Consider the following 23978-nt stretch of genomic DNA (forward strand, 5'->3'; position numbering starts at 1 on the left):
TCCTTCGTCTCTGTTACAACTCTTTTATCTTGCTCCATCTTCTACTCCTTATAGCTTCTAAGTAGATATTATTTCCCATCTATTACTTCAATAAGCTCACCCACTTCTTTTCTCAAACATCTCTACTATTTCTCCATCCTTTGATCCCTTTTCTCAAACATCTCTACATCAAATACCTTAAGATGTTATTTTACAATAGTATACAATATATATATTTTTTTTTTGAATCCATAATGGGTACAGAAGGTGCAGTTAACAACAATAAAAAAACGATAAACCAAACGGTTAACAATTAATTGTTATCTAGGTTAAACGTAGACAAAATATCATAGGATTACATCCAAAAAAATAACCTAACCAATAGTTTCATAGGTTATAAAATCCCAAAATATCAACTCATCTCTAATTAGTCCTAGAATTAGAGTTTGCGAGTTGAGTTAGTGTGTGGTCTTCATCAATCTGTTGCTGTATCTTTAGCTCAGTTGGCACACGTTCATTGCTGAGATGGTTCCTGCAATTTGATCAAGAAAAAGAATCTTAACACATTGATGCCTCCATAGGTTCAATACTTTGTTACATTAGACAGTAAAATTTACCCGTAAGGGTCTTGAGCAAGGAAGAGACTGTTTCTTGATATCTCTGTTACAAGCTTCTCTCTATGTTGTCCACTGGAATAAGCAATGCACTTTTGTAACACACAGCATCTGTGTCGATGTGTCGCGATATCTATACAGTACTTTGTAGCATCTTCAAAGATGAACTACAAAGAGTAATTATATCAGTATCCATAAACCTAAAGATTGAAAAAAAAAAAGACAAATATCTCTTTACCTCGTTATCTTCTGTACTAAGGCACTGTAAGCAACGTTGAATTACATGAATCCCATTTAAATCCCTAATGAGATTGAGAAATCCAGGTCTCAGAGCTGTCTTCACCAAAGTAATCTGCTTCCTAGTCTCGATTGATTCCACTAATCTCTGAACAACTCGAGTACTTAACCCCTCACACACACACACACACAAACACCAACCATAACGTAACATCAAACTGATCATATGGTTAAAACATCAATATATACAGAACTCTCTTACCCGTAAGCGTTGAGTGATATTCGAATAAGCTGACCAGGCTCTGAAGTAACCATGAGTATGATCTGTGTTCTTTGTTCTTCATTACAAACATCTAAAAGTTTCTGCATCAAGTAATTCCCAAAAGGATCCATCATAAGCTCAACAACATGAGGGATCAACTCATTGAAAATGATCATAGCATCTAAACCACTTCCATCTTCAAAGATCCTCTGCAAGAATCTGCATCCATGCTGATCTTTAGCCATTATGTAAACATATCCCTGGTACTCAGATACTTTAGGAAGAAGACTCTGAGGAGGCTTGTTACTGCTACTGCCTTGATGATCAAACAATGTTCGATGAACCAATGATGGAACAGAGTAATTATTGTTACAACTCTGCAATCATAAATTCACAGAATTGAGGATTTGATCGTTTTGGTTTGGGAACAGTAAAGGTTGATCCTTTTGATCAACACCAAAACCAGAGTAATAACGAAACCCACCATCACCACCACTAGCTTCATAGTTTCCAAAATCGCTCCTTTGGTTGTTGTATTGGTGATGAGTCTGATCTGTTCGTACATGATGAAGAAGAGTCTTGTCTCCTTCTTCACCAACATTCAAAAGATCGAAACTTTCGCAAAGACCCAAATCATCACCACCAAGATTACACTTCGTCATCAAGCCATCGAGTGGAGGAGAAGCGAACTGAGACGAACCATCTTCAGAAGAACACAACCCGTTCGAGAAGTAACTCGAGAGGGAGTAATCCGACGGTGATCTGAGACAGAACCTACTCGAACTATACGATGAGTCACCGAGAAAGAGATATGAGTACAATTTGTAATCATATGAGTACCTACGAGAAATAAAAGAAAGCAGTGGGAGGTTTCTTAGGCATCTTGGAACAAAGTTTAACATGTTTCTTCCTCTGGCTTATATTTGGCTTTCTCAACGGCTGAAGTCTCAGTCTTGTAGACCTTCTCACACTTTCACTTGACTTCACAGCTAAATCTACGTCCCTGTAAAAAAAATTCACAACGCAAATTAACAAAAGTCTAACATCCATCCTCTCTCCCTAATTATTCTCACCCATCTCCGTTGAATAGCATAAGGATCTCAAATTTAATTTCAGTTAGATCCAAATTGCATACCTAACCACTTAATCAGTAATCACAAGAGAGACTAAGAAGACCCCTTAACCCCTAAACAGATCAGGAAATCAGAGCAGAACCAGGTAAAAACCAAAACTTTGTTCTGTAAACTTTGCTCTACAAGAAACTTACCGAGTAGAGCCTCCACTGCACGACGGAGACAAAGGCCGCGATAACCCTGAAATGGGAGCTTTCTTAGGGCATCTCCAACCCATCTCTCCATTTTTTTCTTCAAAATGGAGTAATTTTATTATGGAATTGGGTTTTACTCCAACCCTACTCCATTTTGGAGAAAAATATAGAGATCTCCAAATTGTAGTGTAAAGAAAAAAAAAGAAGTCTCCAAATATAGAGAAAAAAATGGAAATCTCTATTTTGGAGTTGAAAATGAAGATGGGTTGGAACAAAATTGACTCCAAACTCTATTATGCAGATGAAAATGGAGATGGGTTGGAGTTGGTCTTAGTCATTTTCTCTCTCTTTCTCTTTCTCGCCGCTGTCGGAATCAAACGTTCGCTTCGCTGCCTCTTGGAAGAAGGGGCTTTCCGTAATTGTGTATTAACAAATATGCCAGGGCCACCTTTACGGGGTATTTTATCACCAGCGGATACATCGATGATGTAGATGATATAGTCAGCAAGCTCTCTGCTGAAATTAGCAGCTAAGTTATCTGCAAAGACAAAACTAATCCTATTAAAATCTCATTGGATCTTTGAGATACAGAAACAGATATACAAGGAACAGATAAATATCAAGACACACGCAGGTAAAAGAACTGAAACCTCACCTCCACCGGATTCACAAAGAAGCAGATCAGCTTTAAATAAGTTGGATAACTCCTCAAGAGGACCCAAGTTGATACTGATATCTTCACCGGTTTCAACAGCTCTAATCCTTTCCTAATCCTAATCCTTTCCCAAGTTGGATAACTCCGCCGCTCTGCAACACACGTCCCCGCCACCGTGGATGCGTCACTGAAGATAACTCAGGCAAAATAAAAACTAGATCTGAAACTTTGTTCTCGAGAGAAAGTGAACCGTGAGCCCACGAAACATTTGTCCAGCTCTGATAATTTTTTTTCTTTTGCCAAGATTTGAGTCGAAGAAGATGAATCAAATTAGAAGGAATTAATCTGATGTTTTTATTTAAGAGAATCCAAAAAATTTAGGAATCGATCCTTCAAGGTTTTTGTGTTCCTTTATCTTCAAAATTAAAGACAAATTTAAATGTAAATGGCATTCTATTCTCTGTAATAAAACACACAACTCTGGTTTAGAAGTAATAATCAAATTTTTCTGTATTGTTTGATTAACTCGGAAATCATAACGTGTTGTTCTAGTAATAAACCTACTTTTATGTAATATTCTAGATAATTTCCCTTATTTATTTTAATTTCATTTTCTAATTAGAAAATTTGAAATAATTTATAATAAAGTTTAAAATTTTGTTATATATAAATTCCCTTTGTTAGTTAAAGATATGTAAAAAGAGTATTTTTTTCTTATTTAATTTAAAATCTTATGATGTAAGATTTTTGGATTGTTTATTTTAGTTTCTATTGTGTATCTTTAAATTATTTAAGGTTCATATATCATCGTAACTTTAAAAACTGGAATGATTGTTGGGCCTTGGGCTTTGAAGATGACGTACATAAAATCCAAATCAAATTGGATCAATTTAGCCAACAGAAAAAAAGAATAAAAGAACACAAAACATCTTGGGATTTGAGCAAGGAGATCAGCACCATGATTGATTTGTAACGAAATGTAATTTGTCAAAAAAAAAATATATAAATTATAAACTGAATTAATTAATAATAATTATAGTTCTGAAACATTGTTAGAAAGAGATCAAAACAAATCCAAACCAACTTCATAAATAATTAAATATGATCATAGTGACTTCTTATATATAGTTAGTTGGAAATTATCAATGTTTTAAACTCTTCAAAGTCCACAAAACCATCGCCGTCTGCATCAACAGCATGAACCATCATAACACATTCTTCCATTGTATGATTTACTCCTAGACGTTTCAACACAGAATGAATCTCACTCGCTGATATCTTCCCGTCACCATCCATATCATACACATCAAAGGCTTGTTTCAGAAGAGTTTCTTCATTAATATCCTTTTCTAACCCCAAACCCGAAGCAAATTCCTCAGCGTCAATTTGACCATCACCATCCACGTCAAGCACTCTAAACATATAATCAAGTTCTTCAGATGTTAGTGAAGGAGTAAAGGTGCGCATTGCTTCGGCAAATTCGTCCCATGAGATTTTCCCATCTTTGTTCTTGTCAACACTCTCAAAGACCTCTGCAACAGACATCGTTGTTGTTTTTAAGTAAGGAATGCTGATGATATAGATATTATGAGAGGTTTTTAACAAAATAAATAAATGGACAATGTTTTGATGGAAGAAATCAAAAACCATATCTATATTTATAGAAGAAAATCGATCACTGTTTAGATTCCTGTTAAGATTTGGTTTTAGACTTTTTAAGACATTTTTAAAAATTTAATTTTTGTAAATTGCATTTTATCTCTATAGTAAATATCATTTTTTGTCATCAACATGTTTTATGCTAATAAATTCTTTAAATATAAATAATAAATACTGTATAATGCTTTAGTATAATACTTTTATCTATAAATTGTAAAAAAACTTTGTTAATTATAGAAGGTACTTTGTATATATATCTTATTATATAAAGTTTGGTTTCAAATTTATTCATTAACAAGATTTTGATACTTGTCAATTGTATTTGTATCTATAAAATGTTGACACATGTCAATTCTGGATTTATTAAAATATTTATAGAAAATATGTAAAAGTTATAAACCTATCATAAAAAAGAAATCTACACATAAATAACAAAAAAATATTAAAATATCTTGAAAAAAATATATATCAAAAAACATTAAAACTAATTTCTTATTTATTTAGAGAAGCTCTTTTCATATATATTATAAGATTATCTCAAATTTATATGCAAAATCCTACTATGTAAATTGAGAAGTAAAGATATGAAACTAACCTTATAAAGTGTAAAAATTTACATTTTCATGTCACTGATCTTAAACAAATGTTTAACTTTTCAATAAAGGTAAAAATGTAATTATCTCAAACTTGTTAGACATTTTTTATTTAATTTTTGTAAATTGTAATTTATCTCTATAATAAATATCATTTTTTGTCATCAACATGCTTTATAATAATAAATTCTTTTACATACATAAATAATAAATATAATGCTTTAGTATAATAGTTTTATCTATAAATTGTAAAGGCATTTTGTTAATTATAGAAGGTGCTTTGTATATATATTTTATTATATAGAGTTTGATTTCAAAGTTACTCATTAACAAGATTTTGATACTTGTCAATTATATTAATAAAATGTTGAAAAATGTCATAAATTTTTTACTAATATATCAAAAACCATTTAAACTAATTTATAATTTATTTAGAGAAACTATTTTTGTATTATAAGATTATCTCAAATTTATATGCAAAATTGTTGATTAATTTCAAATACTATGATTTTTTATATTGTGTAGTCTTTTACATTATTACTTTAATTCTTTTTACTATATAAAACTTGGTTTAAAAATTAGTCATTAATATGATTGTAACACGTGTTAAGTTTATCGATAAGTTTTTGAGAAGTGGGAAAAAAATAGAAAAAGTACTAACAAAGTTTGGTTTTTAAAATTAATTTTGAACGGGATCTTGACATGTGTCAATTTATCGATTTAAGATATTAACTCAAAACAAGTTGGTAATGTGAGCAAGACAAGTGTTAATTATTAATGTATCGAACTAAGATTACAACACATGTCAAAAGAAAATATTTTATTCTTTATCTCATATATCCTAAAACAAACACTTGAGACGAGATTACAACACTACAACTGATTGTGACGATTTGGTTAAAAAATTTATATTATTTATTCAATTTCATTTTCTTATTAGAAAATTTGCAATATTTATAATAAATTTAATATATATATAAATTCTCGTTTTTAGTTAAAGATATGTAAGAAGAGTAGTTGTTTCTTATTTTTAAAAAATCTTATGATGTAATATTTTTGGATTGTTTATTTTAGTTTGTATTGTGTATCTTTAAATTATTTAAGGTTCATATATCGTCGTGCTCATAATTCTTTTATTTAGTTAATTTTCTCTCAATTTCTCAACATTTATTGGCTGGTAATAAACTCATTGCAATCGAGTATATTTTTTTTATTGAATTTTTCTTTTGAGTAAACAAAATATGTCAACAAAAATTTAGTAGCTAAAGAAAGTATGTCGAGGTGAAACATATAATTGGCCTAAGGTGTTCATAGAGACATTTAATAGGTAATGATTGCAACATCTCGGTTTCAAGAAATATGATAGTGTATGCAGAGATGTTTAAAAAAATTGATTTGTCCACCTGTGTAACCAAAATGCACTTATCTTTATAGTCAAATATTTTAAGAGAAGTCCATATTCAAGCGTGCTTGAGCTTAGAAATTTTCATAATAGACGACTTTTAGGAAAGTGATTGTTGGAATTATGCAAGTAAAGAAAAAACACGGAAAATATCATTTGATGATTTGTAAGATCGGTAAACAAGTGTTTAAAACCTCTTGAATATAGTGTACCGGTCGTCCGATAAAAGTGGGCTCATATGCCTATAAAGGATGTGGATCCCACTTAAGATGTGATGGTCGAAGTGTTGTAGACTTGGAGTGATAAGAGCTTATTTTAACAATAAAATATCTTTGATTGTAAAAACACATTTTAGTAGTAAACTATATAGTAAAATTGGATGTTAATAAGATGACGGTTTGATAACATGTTTGCATGTAAAATAATTTGTAAACAAATTGTGAAACCATTATTTAGCAAGATTGTGAAATCACGTTTGGCGATTTGGTAATAATAATAATTGGCGATTTGGTAATAATAATAATGATGAGTATTTGGTGAAATTTTTGGTTATTTATAATTTAGCTTTAGATTATTATAAGAAATTTAAAATATACAATTATAAATTATTGTATTAAAGCACAAAATGAATATATTGTTTCCTCACTAAACAGGTATATAGTATATATATTTATTTTTTATGAATAGTTTATATCTATAACAAAATATTAATATATTTGTTAAATTGAAATTTATTAAATTTTATGACAAGCACATCCGGTGGGTCCTAGTTTAGTATTGATCTAAAAGAACAATCCAAAAAATATTTCTCATATTTTTCTTGTCTACAATATTTCTTTTATACATGTTACAAATTTTTCTACATGAAAGTGTTATAATGATACAATAATTTATAAATTCATTTTTATTGTGTTTTAAAAACTTTTATATAATCTATGTAATTTTTAAAAGTTATTTGGTAAATAAATATTTTGATTGTTAGTAACATTATATGTATGTACACATAGATTTGGAAGAAAATGTTACACGTTGATACTCAGAATTATTTTTTTCTATACACAAAAGATATATAAGAAGCATGAAACCAGTCTTAACGAGGATTAGACATGGTAAGAAATACATAAAAGTTAATTACCATAAACTGATAATTAACATAGACAAACCACTGTTCAATTAAGATGTAAATTGGATTTTCGAATTAATTTTCAGGTAATCCGAGTACAGTTAAATACATTAGCTACTTGAATTTGTCTAAATTTTGTGTAAGACCAAGTCACATCCTAATTTTGCTAAGTTTAGTTTTAACTTGGACCATTCTCGTTCAGTTATTATATAATCACTCCTCCAAAAGTTCCTAAGTAAAAGCACAACCTCAATTGTTTTTTTAACTCACAGATATATATACAATTTGATCTTTCTATTTATTCCTCGACAAAAAAAGAGTTCAAATTTTATTACATCATTAAACACACATACTATATCATCAAGACAATATGGCTGATGCGACGGAGAAAGCCGAACACGACCGTATTTTCAAGAAATTTGATGCTAACGGCGATAGAAAAATTTCAGCAGCCGAACTAGAAGAAGCTCTTAAGACACTTGGTTCGGTATCGCCTGATGACGTGAAGCGTATGATGGCTGAGATCGATACCGATGGTGATGGAAACATATCGTATCAAGAATTCACCGATTTTGCAGCTGCAAATCGTGGACTTATGAAGGATGTTGCCAAAATTTTCTAATATGTATTTGCCATATCCTTTTTTCATTTCAAATGTCTGAATTTTTTTTATTGAGAGATTTGGTATTAAGCATCGTACAATTTTTCTTTTGTTATTGTAACACTCGGTGAATTTTAATTTATATTCTAAAAATATCATGTAATGTGATGGGTGGTTTTGGATCATTGTTGAAAAAGGGAACTACAGTAACAAGTTCGTTTAGTTTTTGTTAATACGTCAACAATGAATGGTTTGCCATAATTTGGTTTAGGCTTTTTCCATCCAATATTAATTTTTGACTCATCGATGAGTCACCTCAAACTTTCTCCTAAAATGGACCTCACCGGAGAGACCAAAACCTATGCCTCCACCACACCCGTCTCATCGATTAAAAATTGCTGTACCATTCATTATATATATATATATGAGGCAATTCACACATGAAATTATTTTACAAATCATGTCATTCCATAAGAAATTGTCATCTTAGAACTCTGTTTACTATTGAAACAGCTGATATGTTAGCTGTTTTTAATCCTAGAACTCTGTTTTGCTCACCAAAGCCTAGGTTTTAGGGTTTTTGGTTGATACTTGATAAAGAAGAGATGCTTTTGTTTACCATAAAACAAAAATAATAACAAATTGTTAGGTTCAGTGATAGGCTAATTGGGAATCACCTGGAGTAACTCATGCTTTTAGCTGGAGTAGGTCTTTATATGAAATTTCTCATAATTCAGTTGTGATTTATTTTACTTTGCTGCTAAGTATTCCTTCACTCATACATAATTCCATTTCCTTCTTTGGTTTAAACTCACATTTTCTTGGTTTTCACTTCTCCCCTCTCATATGTCAATCCTACTTTTAACTTTGGTTTCAGTTTTAACATTTTTATAACTCTACAGTTTTAGATTAGCTTGTTTTTTTCCTTCCTTTAGTCAACACCTCTTTATGCTTTGATAGAAATCCAAAAATGACCCTGATATGTATCCAAGATTTGAACCTATATTGAACACACTCTTACACATATATACAATAATACAGAAATTTCAGTAAGAATATCCCTGTTATAGAGAACTTTCTTTATGCTTTGAGAATTCTGACCATATAATGTTTTTTTTTTCAGGAATAAAGTCAGCATCAAAATGAAGCGGGTGCCTTAGAGCCAATCATCACTTTTTTTACAATCAGATAGTCCAACACTACAAGAGTATGATGTTGCATCTTTGCTTACTCCTTCCACATCTCAAACCAAGAAGCCTATCATCGGTGCTTAGAGATTGTTCGGGTTTTAAGTTGTAACCTATTCATATATTGAAGTGTTGTACGGGTAAAATCAAGAAATGATAAGGCTGAAGATGTTCCAAGAGTTGTACTGTACATATTGAAACATAGCCATGTTTTAAGTGAGTTTAGAGAATGAGAGTCTTGTCCAACTTTAAACATATCTTTCAATGAATACATTGAACTTTTCAAAACAGGTAACTAGGAGTAGTAGTATTTAACTCTTTATTCTTTTTGGTTTTATTGTTTTTATGTTTTTACACATTCCTAAGCGAAACGGTTCCACCCCACTTGATCTGACAATGAAGACCACAAAACGGAAAAGTAGAGTTTGGACTCCGGCTTTTCAGAAAAAGACTCGAGAAAATAGGTTAGATTCTTTGCTTCTCTCATCATCGTCATCTCTCCCAAACGTTAGCCTCTATTTAACAACAATCGAGTCGGTCCAAATTCATTCATGCGTCATTCACAATCTCTTTTTGGATGAGAATTAAATAACGTCGTTGCAAAATTGAAAAAAACAAAAAAAAATAAACGTCACTTCTTTTATTACTGCTACTCTCGGTCGTGCCCTCGTGCTTTTACATACACACATTTTCCTCGTTTTCGAATTTCGACGACCAAAGCACAGTAGCACACACAAATGGGGGTCCAAAAAGTAAAAGCATGGAATATTTCGGACGAAATTGTCATAAAACGAAACTTTTGGGGTAAAGTCACAGTAAAACAAAAACATAAAGGTTACGGTTTCGCAATTTCACTTTATTTTATATATCAAAAACAAAAGTTCCCTAAGTTTATTTTTCTGTTCACTTCTTTGTGACGACGACGTCATTGTCATCCTCTACCGCCGCAACTCCGCCGCGAGTTTCCAAGCCGAAGCAGCAATGAGCGGTTTCGTCTGCCACGCAAGCATTAGGCTACCGTCATTCTCCTCCACTCTGTATCCATCACCGCCGCCGAACAACGCCAATAACAAACTCGCTTGTTTAAACGCGTCGTATCCGAGATTAACCGGGTCAAACCCGGCGGATCTCATCCGTCTCCGCCACTGATCCAGCGTCTCGTGCCGCTCGACCCGTTCAGTTCCTTCCGCCGCCACCACGTTCAAAATCTGTCTCCCTAAGTAAACCTCAGACATGACTCGGTCTTGACCCGGTATTACAACACTATCCTCGAGCGAGTCGAACAGGCTCGAGTAATAGTGAAGCGCTTCGTTAAACCGGTCTAAGAAAACGACGCCGTTATGGTTCGCTTCTTGTTCAACCACCGTTACGATGCTCGGTTTAACCGCTTTAACCGTAGCTAACAGTTCTTCGATCGAACCGGGTTGGGCTAAAACCGGGTGAAGCTCGAAAACCGAATTAACCACTAGAGTCTCTGATTCGGGTCGGGTCTCGAACATATCCGGTTCGAGATCGGATAATCTCTCCGTCGTTAGAGCATTGAATTCGAATTCGACGCCGACGGCTTGAGCCAGCTGAGCTAGCTTCCAACCTAACTCTTGGATACCTTCACGATTCGACGGAGCACCAACGCCGGTGAGACGAAACGACGGTGGACCACCGGGTCGGAGAGCTAAGGCTTGCATTAACGCCGGCCACTGCATCCCTTGATTTAACCCTAGATCGATTACGTGCACGCTACGCGCCATCGTAACAGCTTCTAGAATCGCTTGGTTGGCCGTGAAATGTGCGAATTTGAGGTAAGGAGACGAGTCGTAGAAGTTCATCTGAAGCAGCTCTTCGAAGGAAGGATCAACGGCGGCGGAGGAAGGGTGGATCCGGTAAATCCGACGAGCTAGGGCTTCGGCGAAGTAGGTGGCGACTTTCCCCATTGCTCCGGCCTGAGAAGCCGCGAGCGATCCCACGTGCTTCACGAGAGCGTCCGCGAGGCTCAGATTCTCTTGCTGGACCGCCTCGGCGCAGGCCACTAGCGCCTGGACGAGTCTGATTCCGGTCTCTTCGACGAGCACCACGGAGCGAGTTGACTCGCTGCTAACTGAGTCATACCAAGGACCGAGTCGAATCCTCTTGTTGTTGCTGCTGTTGCTACTGCAACAACACTCGTCGTCGTCAGTGATTGGTCGCAGATCGCAAACACGGGTCGGGTCAAGATCCGGGTAGTAGCTAAGCCCCGAGAGCATGGTCTGAGCCCAGCCGGAGAGATCAGAAGGGTTGTAATGAACCGTATCGTTTAAGAAACTGTTAGAAGAGCCAACAACATCGTTGGACAAGACCATTTCAAGCTGTTCAAGCTTGTTTGCAACATCAGCCATGTCCGAAGATCGAACCTTGTACCCTAAAGCAGCGAGAAGCTCGTCTATGTTATCATCTCCACCACCAACACTGCTACTTTGAAGCTTCTTGCCATATTCGGCCATTGAAGGAGCTTCTTGTTGTTCAAGATACGTTTCTTGATGACTTCGTTTCATGATCAAGAAGAATGGTAAATTTTTTTTTTCCGGGTTTGGTTGATTAAAATTTTTAATTATGAGTGTGTTTGGAATTGGTAAGACAAGAAATGTGGAAAGAAAGAGGAGAAGAATTTAAACACGAGAGGAAGAGAGAGAGAGGAATTAGAGAGGTCCAATGAGACAAGTGAAGGGACCTGGAGAGTGTGTAAGTAAAGAGATAAGGAAACAGAGGCAGTCCATTATAATTTCGCATGTGTTTTTCTTCCTTCTTCTACTCTTTTTTTTTTAATTACTTTATTGAAATTTTCTGATCCAAGTTACAAAAAATTCGTCGCTCGATAAGGGCGTGTAGTTTTTTTTTAATGGTCCAATGGAGTGGACTGTCACAGTCTATTAAACTATTCTTTTTAATTCCCTACTAAATGTTGAATTTAAAGTTTCCATAATTATTAAAATGAGTGCTCGAGTAGATTACGACCTCTATATTGATAACCCCAAACAGATATTGAAATTTCTTGAGCATATTGTTGACTCCAACAAGTAATTAGCCCTTTTCTTTAAACTATTTTTTTTTGTTAATCAAAAATATCTTGTTTTAAATTTCAATAGTACAAACTTCCTCTGTCTTATATAGATTAATGTTTTGACACTTTCACACATATTAAGAAAAATTTTAGTTTTTATTTGTAAATTAATTTATAATTATTTTTTGGTAGAGAGAGAAAATATAAACCAATAACAATTCAAAATTTTAAATATTTTTAATGATTATTTTTTAAAGTTTACAAAACATCAATATTTGTGAGACAAAAAAATATATCAAAGGACAAAAGAAGTAATAAACAAGATTATATAATTATCAAAAAAGAAGAACATGATTACATGACATAAATATCTTTTTAAAATGATATTTTTATAGTATATTATTAAAGAAATCCTAAAATTTAGAATAAACTAGAGGTTCCGAATGAAGTACAGCTCAAAGTATTTCCAGTTTGGGAGACAACGTGACCAACCTCATGGTCGACGTGTGGCAGCAGTCGACATAGCCTACGAGACGTCCACAAGTTCTTTATTTTTTTTATTCATAGTTATTATTTTTCATTAATCATATCAATATAATATACACACACAATTTATTGGACCAAACAAATTAACAAAAAAAAAGTTCCTAAAAAGACTGTTGGAGAAAAAACTCTCGATAATCGTATGAAAACTGCATACTGATAAAAAAAAATTCGGCAAATATATAGAACTTATACGTGAACAAGTAATTTCTTCTCTACTTTTATATTGTACATTTGTACTACATGTGTGTTCTTTCATGCCTTTTTTTACTGTCTTCAATCTTCGTATATTAGTAATATTACTACCTTTCGTTCGTTATATAGAGAAAAGCAAATAAACAACGAGATTACCTAATGTTCAGGAACATCATTGCCCAAGTTACTTGCTCGACATTTCAGGCGGATGATCTATTGACTTATCCTCTTAACTATATTCGAAATTTTTTTTAAGAAACTACTACACTATGGATAATCCAAAATGTGTGGCAAGAGGATATTTATCCACAATGTTCCGTAAAAAACTCAATTAATTACATTTTGAAACCTACCATCAAACTAAACCCTGAAATATTAATTTAGTCAATTATCTTAAAAAAGTACTCAACAAATCTCCTAATATCGTGATGGCAAAAACCTTTCATTTCACGTTATATATATACTTAATGATCTTCCTCAAACACAATATCACTACGAAATTAGCATGGCAAAAGCAATCTCTCCTTTAACTCTCTTTTCGTTCTTACTCTTGTCATCACTATCTCTAACCCTAGCAACAGATTACCCACTATACACAAAGTCACGATGGATCGTAAACAAGAAAGGCCACCGCGTGAAGCTAGCGTGCACGAACTGGCCTTCGCACCTCGAGCCGGTGGTGGCCGAGGGGCTGAGCAGCCAGCCGATGGATTGCATCACGAAGAAGATAAAAGATATGGGTTTCAATTGTGTTAGGCTCACTTGGCCACTTGAGTTAATGATTAATGACACTTTAGCCTTTAATGTTACCGTAAAACAATCATTTGAGAGATATGGATTGGATCATGAGCTTCAAGGAATTTACACTCACAATCCATCCATTGTCAACATTCCTCTTATTAATGTCTTTCAGGTAAAGTATATTGTTATTTGTTTCATTTCTTTACTTCTATTATTTCTACAACTCATTATAAGAAAAGAAAATAGAAAAACTCTTTAGGATCGATCCTATATCGCTTGTGAGATTAATAACAAACATGAAATGTAAAAAAGACAAAAACTATACTCCACTCATCGTCAATTGGACAACCATACGTATGTTAAGTGTATGGTTTGGACAACCATACTTCATTTCTTTTTGAGATCTGATTATCGTTGTAATTGCGAAAAATATATCGCAGAAAGACAGTTTTTATGGAATATATATTGTTATTTGTTTCAACTTTATAAATTATCTTCTAATGCAAGGCAACACTTTATGCAGGCGGTGGTGCATAGTCTTGGGAGGCATGATGTGATGGTGATACTTGACAACCACAAGACCGTGCCGGGGTGGTGTTGCAGCAACGATGACCCGGATGCGTTCTTCGGCGACCCGAAATTCAACCCGGATCTATGGATGCTCGGTCTTAAAAAGATGGCCACAATCTTTTTGAACGTAAACAACGTTGTCGGTATGAGCCTGAGGAATGAACTTAGAGGCTACAATCATACATCAAAAGATTGGTACAAGTACGTATATAAATTCCCTTTTTTGGGATCTTTATCATAATAATGCATGCCCATGTGAAGCTTGAAGTCCAAGGAAATTAATGCACGTTAATTATCCATAATTATTTGTGATCTTAGCCGATTATATTCCCTTGTGCTATAAATAATTAAATCCACAATAATAATTAAGTACAAGTAAATCTAAACAAATGATCATATGATTATATATATATTATATTTATCGGTTGATATAAGAAGAAGGAATCCAATGTTCGTAATGTAACAACTAGAATCAACGCATAGAAATAATACACTAGTCTGATTGTTTATAATTTTTTTTTTTGGGTCTAAATTGGAAATGTTTTTCTTTTCTGTTCACATGTACGTAGATACATGCAAAAAGGAGCAGAAGCAGTGCATACATCAAACCCTAACGTTCTGGTCATACTCTCCGGGCTTAACTTCGATGTTGACCTAAGTTTCCTAAAAAAGCGTCCAGTGAATCTTAGCTTCAAGAAAAAACTTGTCTTGGAGCTTCATTGGTATGCGTTCACGAACGGTGCTGGTCAATGGAAGTCACACAACGTCAACGACTTTTGCAGCCAAATGTTCGCTAAGGAGCGCAGTACCGGTGGTTTCGTTCTCGAACAAGGCTTTCCTTTGTTCTTGAGCGAGTTTGGGACCGATCAAAGAGGTGGCGATTTAGAAGGAAACAGGTATGTGTACATTTACATTAAGATCTTTGATTGAATACATATTTGTGAGAAGAATGTGTTAGTCAACCGTAACATCAGGTACATGAGTTGTATGTTGGCATGGGCGGCTGAGAAAGATATGGATTGGGCGGTTTGGGCACTTACTGGAGTTTATTATATCCGTGAAGGCAAACGCGGTGTAGTTGAATCTTATGGTATGTTAGATGCAAATTGGCACAATGTTCATAACTCTACTTATCTCCGTAGGCTCTCTGTCATTCAACAACCGCACAAAGGTAAATCAGTCTTGCTTGTAATTTTATCAGATTATAATGAATTAATGATATGTAGTGAATAGTGATACAGAGGATTGATAGAGCTTTGAAGTAAATGAATGAACAGGACCCGGTATAAAGCATAATCATCACAAGAAAATATTCCATCCGTTAACCGGACTCTGCCTAGTGAGAAAGTCACCGTGCCATGAGTCCGAGCTCACGTTAGGTCCATGCACAAAGGACGAACCGTGGAGCTATTCTCATCATGGAGGAGTACTTGAGATCAAAGGCGGTCACAAATCTTGCTTAGAAAGCGAAACGGCGGTCGGAAAAAGTGTGAAACTTGGCAAGAAATGCACAAAGATTAAGCAAATATCGGCCACAAAGATGCATTTGTCGTTCAAGACTAATGAGGGTTCGTTGGTATGCTTAGACGTGGATTCAGATAACAATGTTGTTGCTAATTCATGCAAGTGTTTGACCGGAGATGTTAGTTGTGAACCTGCAAGCCAATGGTTCAAAATCTTCTGAGATATATTTATTGATCTAATTATGAGAATAAAAATGCTTGTTAGAATAAAATTGTCCAATATGGAGATTAGTATTAGTGAATTGTTTAGGTGTTTTTTTTAATACGACTGGAGGCTTTTGAATTTTTGTTTTTAAAGTTTGGAGATCCATGATTTTTTAATTAATTTTTAGTGCATTCACATAATTTAGTTTTAGCTTTGATTCCATGGCATGAATGACCACAATAAGTCAAGGAAAACACTCTGAATCGATCTTTTTCTTATGTTTGCCTACTTACAAATTCTTCAATTTATGTTTCTTTGTCCCTACGTCCCCCAAGTCCCAAGCACTCTTAAATTCAAGAGGCCATTCAGTACTACTCTTTCCTTTTGAGGAACTGACACCGCAACTGATCCAAGAGTTATTTGGTTCATTTATGTGTATTAGATTTGAAATATTTCTACTTGCGGAATGGGACATTCTAACAGACACTAGATCATGAAAACTTCTCAAAGAAACTACATGCAGCTCATCTAAAACTATATAGAACAAAAAGCCGGTTTGGAGACGAACATGATGGGTGATTTAATCAGTACTAATCCTCTCCTCTCTTCTAGGGCTGGGCAAAATAACCGATAACCAAATAACCGACCGAAACCGAACCGAAAAAAACCAAACCGAACCGAACCGAAATTTTTCAAATACCCGAATGGTTAGTAAAAATCTATATCCAAACTAACCGAAACCGAACCGAACCGAACCGACAATTAAATGGTTAACCGAAATATCCGAAAACCTAGAAGATATCAAATATTATATACTTAATATTATGCAAAACTATAAAATAAACTTAAAATATAAATTATTTCTAGATTTAAAACAATTAAATATTTTAAATAATCAATATATGTAAATGTTATTATTTTGAATTTACAAAGTTAAATACTATTTTGTAAAATTAAATCCATATTTTTCCCTTTTTTGTATTTTTGTTATTGTATATTTGGTTAATTTTGGTTATATTCGGTTAGTTTTGGTTATATTTGGTTTATTTGGTTAATGTTAATATAATTTATGTTAGTTATGGTTATTTATTTAAATAACCAAACCAAAACCGAACCGAAAGAAACCGAACCGAACCGAACCGAAATTTCAAAAATATCCAAATGGTTACTATATTACTATATCCAAAATAACCGAAACTGAATACAACCGAACCGAAACCGAATGGTTAACCGAATGCCCAGGCCTACTCTCTTCTATCAACTAGTGAAGAAAATTCTTACAAAACATTAGAGATTCTCAACCTGATTAGAGGAGACAGACTCTGCTTTACCCACACACTCTGTTATTCCTTTTAATGTCAATTCTTCTCGAACTATTTTTCTTCAAATCATAATAGACAAAACACCAAGTAATGATTAAAAAGGCACATATTTTAGTGCAAATAGATTCTCACCAGTGTTAATGCCAGTGGTGCGAAATCCTTGAAACGAATGTAGAAATAAATAAGGCAAACCAAAAATCTTCTGTAAGCAATCATAAATCTCAAGTCCAACCATTACAATATTGCAAACAAACACTCCATACATGGCCAATACATAATACATAACCAGAACAATTTTATATACTGTCTTACACATATAATACTTGACCTGAACCCAGTACCTGTCATATGTATATATAGCAGATTGAATCTAGTTAAATTAGTATTATCCAGAGCAACTAGAACTTACTTACCAGTTTCAAATACATGACACTGCAAATTGTCTCCACCTTGGTCATCTAACGGCTATTCAAATCGAATTCTCCAGCTTCACGCCAGTTTTCTTGTTCACCCGTCTCCCCATTCTCATTCTCCTCATCATTCAAGAAATCTTCTGAAGGTTCCTTCTCCTCTCTCTGACTGTTGTTTCCCCATCCATTCATCATCTCATCAGGGTTCATGTTACGTCCCTGCTCTCCCATCTCATGGCTTAGCGGAATATTGCTGCCCTGATTCCCAACCGCATTAGCCCTCAATGGGTTACGAGCCATTATCTCAGCATGGGACTGTGACTGTCCAGCTTGAGCTAAAGCAGCCATGCGCAACTTAGCCTCCTGCGCTTCCCGGCCAGCCTTCTCCCTATCCATTTCTGCTTTCAGCTCAAACAATGCTTTCCTTTCTTCTTGTAGCAAAGCTTGTTCAACCATCAACCTTTCCTCAGATCTGAATTCTCCCATTTTTACGCTTTCGAGTTATGATATTAAAAGCTAGGGCCTGTTTCTCAAACGTTGCCGTGAATTCAGCAACTTTAGCAGCAATGTTGTTATCCCATTGTTGAGAGCGGGATAAAGCCTGGCCTGTTGGGTCTGAATCAAGGATCCTATCATCCTCTTCTGCTTCGTAATCTGCTACGACATGATAAGGTAACAACCTGCATAGATTGTAAGAGAACACACATATGAGAAATGAACACAGCAAACCATAATATACAGAATGTTCAAACAAGGCAATGTATCTATATAACATTTACGAAAGCTAATACTATGCCACACAAACGAAAGTATTTAGAGGAAAGACAAGTTGTAGATCCACATTAACCATAAAAGAATGAGGACCATGCAGCAAATAAACCAAACAAGACTAGATAAAGGAACTACTATACCAGATGCAGCATCTAGCATTTAAAGAAAGACACCTATTCAAGAACTCATGCTTACAGTAGATAAAGATCCCGTTTTTAATCTATAATCACAAGCTATATTTAATGAAAAGGGTAACATATATTATCTTCCAAATATCAAACAGAACAACATAAAGCCTTGGGCGATGCCTTAAGAGATAAGAACTCAAACCCAATAAATGTGATAGATCAGATCACTAAAGCCAATCATTTAATAGATAGATCACTTAGACCAATGTTTTGATATCATTAATTGAAACTACAAAACTAAATTGCTATGATTTCGATTTCTCTTCCACGAATCTACAAAACTTAATTGAATTGAGAAGACTAACCTCTCGCAAGCATCTTCGAGAGAAGAGAAAGGCCGTTTGAAATCTGGGTGACAAACACGCCAAGCGTCCTGATAAGCACATTGAAGCTCGATGTGATTCAATGGTGGCCTCATCAGCTTCTGCTGCTGCTGCTGTTGTTGCTGCATCATCTGCTGACTCGATGCAATCTGTTGCTGCTGCTGCTGTTGTTGTTGAAAAGCCGGTGTAGTCTGTCCCAAATTAGAGCTAGGATTAGGGTTAGGAGGGTTAGGGGGAGTGTTCTGCTGTGGCGGGTTAATGGGTCGGTTCTGGATCAAACCCGGAGGACGGAGATGAACGTCGATGTTCGATGGGAATCGAGACATTGCTGCTTGTTGCTGCTGCTGTTTCTGCAATTGCTGCAAGAGAAGCATCTGTTGTTGTCGCTGTTGTTGTTGTTGCAACTGGTGTTGATACAGGAGCTGCTGTTGTTGTTGTTGTTGCTGTTGTTGCTGCTGCTGAGGATTGTTTCCACCCAATGGTGGTGGCTTCGTCTCCTCCATTTTTTTCTCGTCTCCTAATTTTGGGATTCTAGGGTTTCACGGACATGTTCCTCGCCGTGGATAACGGTGGTTTAAATAAGAGTAGATAGAGAGAGAGAGACTGTGGTTTTTCTGGGCTAACATAATAATTGGGCTTGTAAAATTAAAGACCCAATATAATTTAGGCCTACTACGTAGACTGAACCGGGAAGCCTCGATAACCAACCACTGAACCGGGAATGTTTCAATTTTCGTTCAATTTCAAAAGTTTTTTTTTTCCAAAATTTATAGTATAAATTACTGTTATATATATTTTTTAAGTTATTTTATTTGATTCAGTATTTACTTTTAATATTGCAATTGTTTGGTAAATCTAAATATATATTTTTAAATACTAATTATTCTAGAATATCATACTATTTTAATTTTTTTGATGTATATTTAGATAACCGACTAAACACAAACGGTTATTTCCTCCAAAAAAAAATTTTGAAATCAAACTAGAAACTAAATAATCAAAACATATCAATTTTTTTGAAATTTTTATCAGAATCTTGTTTTTTTCCCTCGATTGAACTATTGCTTATGCGAAGTAGAAGTTTTTTTAGACTAGCATCATCTTGCACAACTATAAGCTGCAATTCATAGATATCAAAATTTTGAATGATTTGAATAATAAGTACATGTTGTGAACAGTTGATCTAAAGGCAGAAGCTTGTATGTTTAGTCGATTTTTCATAAATTAAATAATATATCTTCGTTTAAAAAATTTAAATCATAATATATGCAGAAAAAAGTTCTACATATTTATTAATCATATGTATTATATGAGTATTCAAAAAAATTTGTAAATGAAATAAAGGAAAAATGATAAGAGAATCATAATTTAAAATCTTAACAAAATCTTTCAAATATATATGATTCAAGTAATTGTTTGTTTTATTCGTTTAATTCTTCTCTTGTCCTCGGGAAACATGTGGTATGAATTTTGCAGTCCAACCCACTGACACATTGAACGAAATATATCATATACCATGTGTGTCTGTGGCGAGGTGTTTTGTCCTCAGGTAAGTGTGTGTCTTCCTGTTTTTTTTTTCGTTTTTATCTCTTCTATTTCAAAGAATCACTAAAAAAATAATAGTTATTACAAATAATTATATAGTATACTTAGATATATAATTTTAGTTTAAAAAAAAAATTAATTGGTTTAATTTTTTTAAAAATTTTTAAAAATAATTAATAATTTTCGTACATAATTAATTAAAAAAAAAAAAATTCTTTTTAGAAAAATTATTAGCTAATATTTAAATAACATTTTTAACCTTACTGAAAAATTAAAAATTTGTCTTAAAATACTAGTGGCATAACATTGTAATTTTCTACACTTAGTTTTATATTGATATACCGTAGGATTGCCCTTTTTTCTTTTTCCAAATTTGTAGAAATATATTTTAGTCTCTTTAATTACAGAAAATAGTCGTTTTATACAACAACTTAGGAAAAATAATAATAATAATAATACATGTGTATGGACTAGCTTGTTTATTATGGTCCAAAAACGAGTTCTTTCAAAGATCTAAACGGCGAGTTGTGACCATAAGCCACTGCATCTCTCCACAAAGCCAGTCCTGTTTCACACGAATGGGGGAATTAAACACGCATTTATGTTCAGTTTTATGAACAAACTTACAAAAGTATAATTGGAAGGATAATCAAAGAGAGTCTGCCAACCTATCCATGAGATCAAACCAATTGTAGCTACCGCAAAGAATGACTTGCTGGTGCAGTTAACCCTATGGACAATACCAAATTATCGATAAACTCATGGACTCAAGACATAAACCACCATTCAAGAGAGGTCTGCAAAGATTCTTACATGTATAAGCACAGGATGTTTCCATATCCATAAAAGAGAGTTGCCCATAACGAACCAGTGAGCCTGCGTCACGGTTTAATAAACATCAAGTGGTTTGTTTACTATGGGTGAATATATAGTTTAAGCTGATGCAAGAGTTCGAATTGAGAAAGCTTTAAATTTATTACCACATCAAATCACGGATAAATAGTGCTCGTGGGAGCATAAGACCGTTTCCCATCATCGAGAGCAACATTGTGATTGACGATAAGCCTTTTATGTTGTCCGGGTTTAGGAAATTTGTCCACTGCAATGTAGAAGAACATCAGATATCCAATAGTTAAAGAGCATTAAGGATAACGTTCAAAGAAAGAAAGAGAGAGAGAGAGAGAAAAAGCGCTGTTGTACCATTTGGGAAACTGGCATCCACATGAACATAAGAGTTGCGGTCCATCCAGATAAAGAACCAACAAAGCTAACACCTTCCTCTGAGAGTTTCCCAGTTCGAGCCTGAACTCTTACCAGACGGGAGTTAAGAGAAGAGAAGAATATTTCATCCAAATAAACAAATTGTTTAAAACAACTACACATCTTAATTGTTCAAATCATTTACAGCGGCCATCATTACTATAACTGAAAACTCCTATGTCTCCTGACATGGTGTTTTTGTTCATAAAGCCCAAGATACAACACACGGATTAAAGTGAACTTGCAACGCCAAAAATTCAGAAATGAGATCAATGCACATCAGGGTCCACAAATTTTACGAATGCAGTCAGTATCTGTAAATTAATTCAGTTCCCAGAACCATGATTCTGTCGATGGCTTAGTTTCCAGTCAAGGTTTTGAACTAATCTCCTAGAAGCTAGACTAGAGTGACCAATATGACTAACCAATGTAAACACATTACTTTCAGAGAAAATTCTGGCAAGAAAGTAAAGCATAAGTATTTGAAAGCTTACCATAATTATAGCCGCTAGAGCAATAGCAAAAGCAATTGTCCCAGGCAAGATACTGTTTGGTACAAGGGGAACAAAAGTTGACCACATGATCTGCAATTTCATATTCAGACTATAAAAACATGTGTCTGCTCTAATACCTTTGGATTACATGTCAATAGAATCTATACTAAGGAAGAACCAAAAGCTTGAGGTAGTAAAAGAGAGATTTACTTGAGGAAGAACGGAGAGTCCACCAATAGTGATAAAGTCTTCCCAAAGTAGCCACAAAGGTTTGCTAAGCTTACCGAAATAGTACAAACAATTCAATATGAGACCCATCGTAATAACAACAGAAGTAGCAACAAAATACTGCATAGGCATAGCTTCAGCCATCGTGAGCTGAGCAAGGACAATGTGAGTAGAGACCACTCCGAGCGTTTGCACTATAGCTGCTTCTTTTTCTCTCTTCTTTGCAAAATACGAAAGCAAGGAAAGGTTTCCTAACAAACCAACCAACATTCCCTGTATTCAAAAATTCAGAATGAAAAACCCTTTCTATAAAGTTTAATAAACTAAACCAAACTTGTCTGTGTATACATATTCTAAGAGTAAAGGAGTTTCTCATGGATCAAGATTATAATTACCAGCCATGGAACAGCAGAAAGGGCGGTATTGTTTCCCGCCAAGAGATTCTGGGAATTGAGGATGATCTGAGGCAATTGGAGCATCAGAAAGGGAATGTTTGCTCCACCGGAGAACTTGGCCGTCCATGAATCCCATTCTTGGTATTCCTTTAGTTTCCCAAAACCTGGTGATCCCTTTGAGAAACCAAAAAAATCAAAATCACCCAAATTGACGAAATTCAAATGCAGTGATAATAGGCTCAAATTTATATAAAACCTCACCTGCTGATTCTCGTGAGGGAGGTCCGAGTCCGAGTCAATTGCACGAACAGGAACGAGTCGACGAGTCGAAACAATCGGATTCCGCCGAGTCAGAGTTAAGCCATTGACACCGGAACCGGAGACAGCAGCACCACCGTGTATACACGCACGCTTCAGGAGCGGCGGAAGACGGGAGATGCGGGATGTAGAAACGAAGAGAGAGCTCGGAGAAGTCGAGAATATGAAAAAGCGGTCACCACCACCACCGAGAGACGTCGCGATGGATTTAGTTTCCATGGGAATGGGAAGAATTATTAATACTCTCTACCTCTTTGCTTTTGGAACAGAGACGAAGAAGGAAGGAAGAAAGAAAGGGTATATCAGTGAAATCAAAAGAGACTGAAGAGTTGTGTTATTGGGGGAAGTGTAGTTAATTGATGCCACGTGGATGTTATTATCGTAAATTGTAGCC

General features: G+C 34.6%; 5 protein-coding genes and 3 pseudogenes across 8 annotated transcripts; 2 read left to right on the plus strand and 6 right to left on the minus strand.

Annotated features, from left to right (window-relative positions):
- Positions 1–188: 188 nt before the first annotated feature.
- LOC104770051 (putative pumilio homolog 8, chloroplastic) lies at positions 189–3529 on the minus strand. Of its 2 annotated transcripts, XM_019242520.2 has the most exons (7): positions 3015–3529; positions 2360–2897; positions 1937–2095; positions 1577–1866; positions 832–1469; positions 597–760; positions 189–511 (listed from the first exon to the last, which is right to left on the minus strand). In XM_019242520.2, the coding sequence occupies exons 2-5, from the start codon at positions 2440–2442 to the stop codon at positions 1462–1464; spliced, it is 540 nt and encodes a 179-aa protein (XP_019098065.1). In that variant the 5' UTR covers positions 2443–2897; positions 3015–3529; the 3' UTR covers positions 189–511; positions 597–760; positions 832–1461. The 2 variants fall into 2 exon arrangements, with proteins under 2 accessions (XP_019098065.1, XP_019098064.1); XM_019242519.2 differs by having other exon boundaries at positions 832–1866.
- On the minus strand, positions 403–1337 carry LOC104770050 (putative pumilio homolog 8, chloroplastic). The gene is made up of 4 exons (XM_087503596.1): positions 1093–1337; positions 877–994; positions 597–760; positions 403–511 (listed from the first exon to the last, which is right to left on the minus strand). The coding sequence occupies exons 1-4, from the start codon at positions 1335–1337 to the stop codon at positions 403–405; spliced, it is 636 nt and encodes a 211-aa protein (XP_087359722.1).
- Positions 3530–3997: 468 nt separating the features above from the next.
- On the minus strand, positions 3998–4693 carry LOC104770054 (putative calcium-binding protein CML32 pseudogene; annotated as a pseudogene). The gene has a single exon (XR_015593741.1). The product of XR_015593741.1 is annotated as a putative calcium-binding protein CML32 pseudogene (transcript).
- Positions 4694–8052: 3359 nt separating this feature from the next.
- Positions 8053–8625, plus strand: LOC104770055 (putative calcium-binding protein CML29 pseudogene; annotated as a pseudogene).
- A 1720-nt stretch (positions 8626–10345) lies between these two features.
- On the minus strand, positions 10346–12526 carry LOC104770056 (DELLA protein RGL3 pseudogene; annotated as a pseudogene). The gene has a single exon (XR_015592115.1). The product of XR_015592115.1 is annotated as a DELLA protein RGL3 pseudogene (transcript).
- Positions 12527–13818: 1292 nt separating this feature from the next.
- LOC104770057 (glycosyl hydrolase 5 family protein-like) lies at positions 13819–16525 on the plus strand. The gene is made up of 5 exons (XM_087503448.1): positions 13819–14264; positions 14616–14863; positions 15232–15558; positions 15637–15833; positions 15940–16525. Exons 1-5 carry the CDS (start codon positions 13857–13859, stop codon positions 16344–16346), a joined length of 1587 nt encoding a protein of 528 aa, XP_087359574.1. The 5' UTR covers positions 13819–13856; the 3' UTR covers positions 16347–16525.
- A 1311-nt stretch (positions 16526–17836) lies between these two features.
- Positions 17837–19900, minus strand: LOC104770058 (uncharacterized). The gene is made up of 2 exons (XM_010494405.3): positions 19327–19900; positions 17837–18742 (listed from the first exon to the last, which is right to left on the minus strand). Exon 2 carries the CDS (start codon positions 18546–18548, stop codon positions 18111–18113), a length of 438 nt encoding a protein of 145 aa, XP_010492707.2. The 5' UTR covers positions 18549–18742; positions 19327–19900; the 3' UTR covers positions 17837–18110.
- A 1240-nt stretch (positions 19901–21140) lies between these two features.
- On the minus strand, positions 21141–23934 carry LOC104770059 (maltose excess protein 1, chloroplastic). Its single transcript, XM_010494406.3, has 9 exons — positions 23528–23934; positions 23267–23440; positions 22854–23144; positions 22644–22733; positions 22090–22191; positions 21870–21988; positions 21703–21765; positions 21558–21619; positions 21141–21454 (listed from the first exon to the last, which is right to left on the minus strand). Exons 1-9 carry the CDS (start codon positions 23801–23803, stop codon positions 21372–21374), a joined length of 1260 nt encoding a protein of 419 aa, XP_010492708.1. The 5' UTR covers positions 23804–23934; the 3' UTR covers positions 21141–21371.
- Between the last annotated feature and the right edge of the window lie 44 nt (positions 23935–23978).

The sequence above is a fragment of the Camelina sativa genome, chromosome 20, assembly GCF_030686135.1.
Source record: "Camelina sativa cultivar CO46 ecotype springtype chromosome 20, ASM3068613v1".
NCBI lineage: Eukaryota > Viridiplantae > Streptophyta > Magnoliopsida > Brassicales > Brassicaceae > Camelina > Camelina sativa.

Bases quoted from the DNA above. Each gene is read 5' to 3' on its own strand.
- LOC104770051 (XM_019242519.2), bottom strand. From the start codon at position 2,442: ATGGGTTGGAGATGCCCTAAGAAAGCTCCCATTTCAGGGTTATCGCGG. The intron at 2,096-2,359 runs GTAAGTTTCTTG...TTTTTTTTACAG, and splicing joins TGCAGTGGAGGCTCTACTCG to GGACGTAGATTTAGCTGTGA. The intron at 1,867-1,936 runs GTAGGTACTCAT...TAGTTCGAGTAG, and splicing joins ACTGCTTTCTTTTATTTCTC to GTTCTGTCTCAGATCACCGT.
- LOC104770050 (XM_087503596.1), bottom strand. From the start codon at position 1,337: ATGGCTAAAGATCAGCATGGATGCAGATTCTTGCAGAGGATCTTTGAA. The intron at 995-1,092 runs GTAAGAGAGTTC...TGAGGGGTTAAG, and splicing joins ATATCACTCAACGCTTACGG to TACTCGAGTTGTTCAGAGAT. The intron at 761-876 runs GTAATTCAACGT...TACTCTTTGTAG, and splicing joins GGGATTTAAATGGGATTCAT to TTCATCTTTGAAGATGCTAC.
- LOC104770057 (XM_087503448.1), top strand. From the start codon at position 13,857: ATGGCAAAAGCAATCTCTCCTTTAACTCTCTTTTCGTTCTTACTCTTG. The intron at 15,559-15,636 runs GTATGTGTACAT...CCGTAACATCAG, and splicing joins GGCGATTTAGAAGGAAACAG to GTACATGAGTTGTATGTTGG. The intron at 15,834-15,939 runs GTAAATCAGTCT...ATGAATGAACAG, and splicing joins CATTCAACAACCGCACAAAG to GACCCGGTATAAAGCATAAT.
- LOC104770059 (XM_010494406.3), bottom strand. From the start codon at position 23,803: ATGGAAACTAAATCCATCGCGACGTCTCTCGGTGGTGGTGGTGACCGC. The intron at 22,192-22,643 runs GTAAGCTTTCAA...GTAAGAGTTCAG, and splicing joins CTCTAGCGGCTATAATTATG to GCTCGAACTGGGAAACTCTC. The intron at 21,620-21,702 runs GTAAGAATCTTT...TATTGTCCATAG, and splicing joins AACATCCTGTGCTTATACAT to GGTTAACTGCACCAGCAAGT.
- LOC104770058 (XM_010494405.3), bottom strand. From the start codon at position 18,548: ATGGGAGAATTCAGATCTGAGGAAAGGTTGATGGTTGAACAAGCTTTG.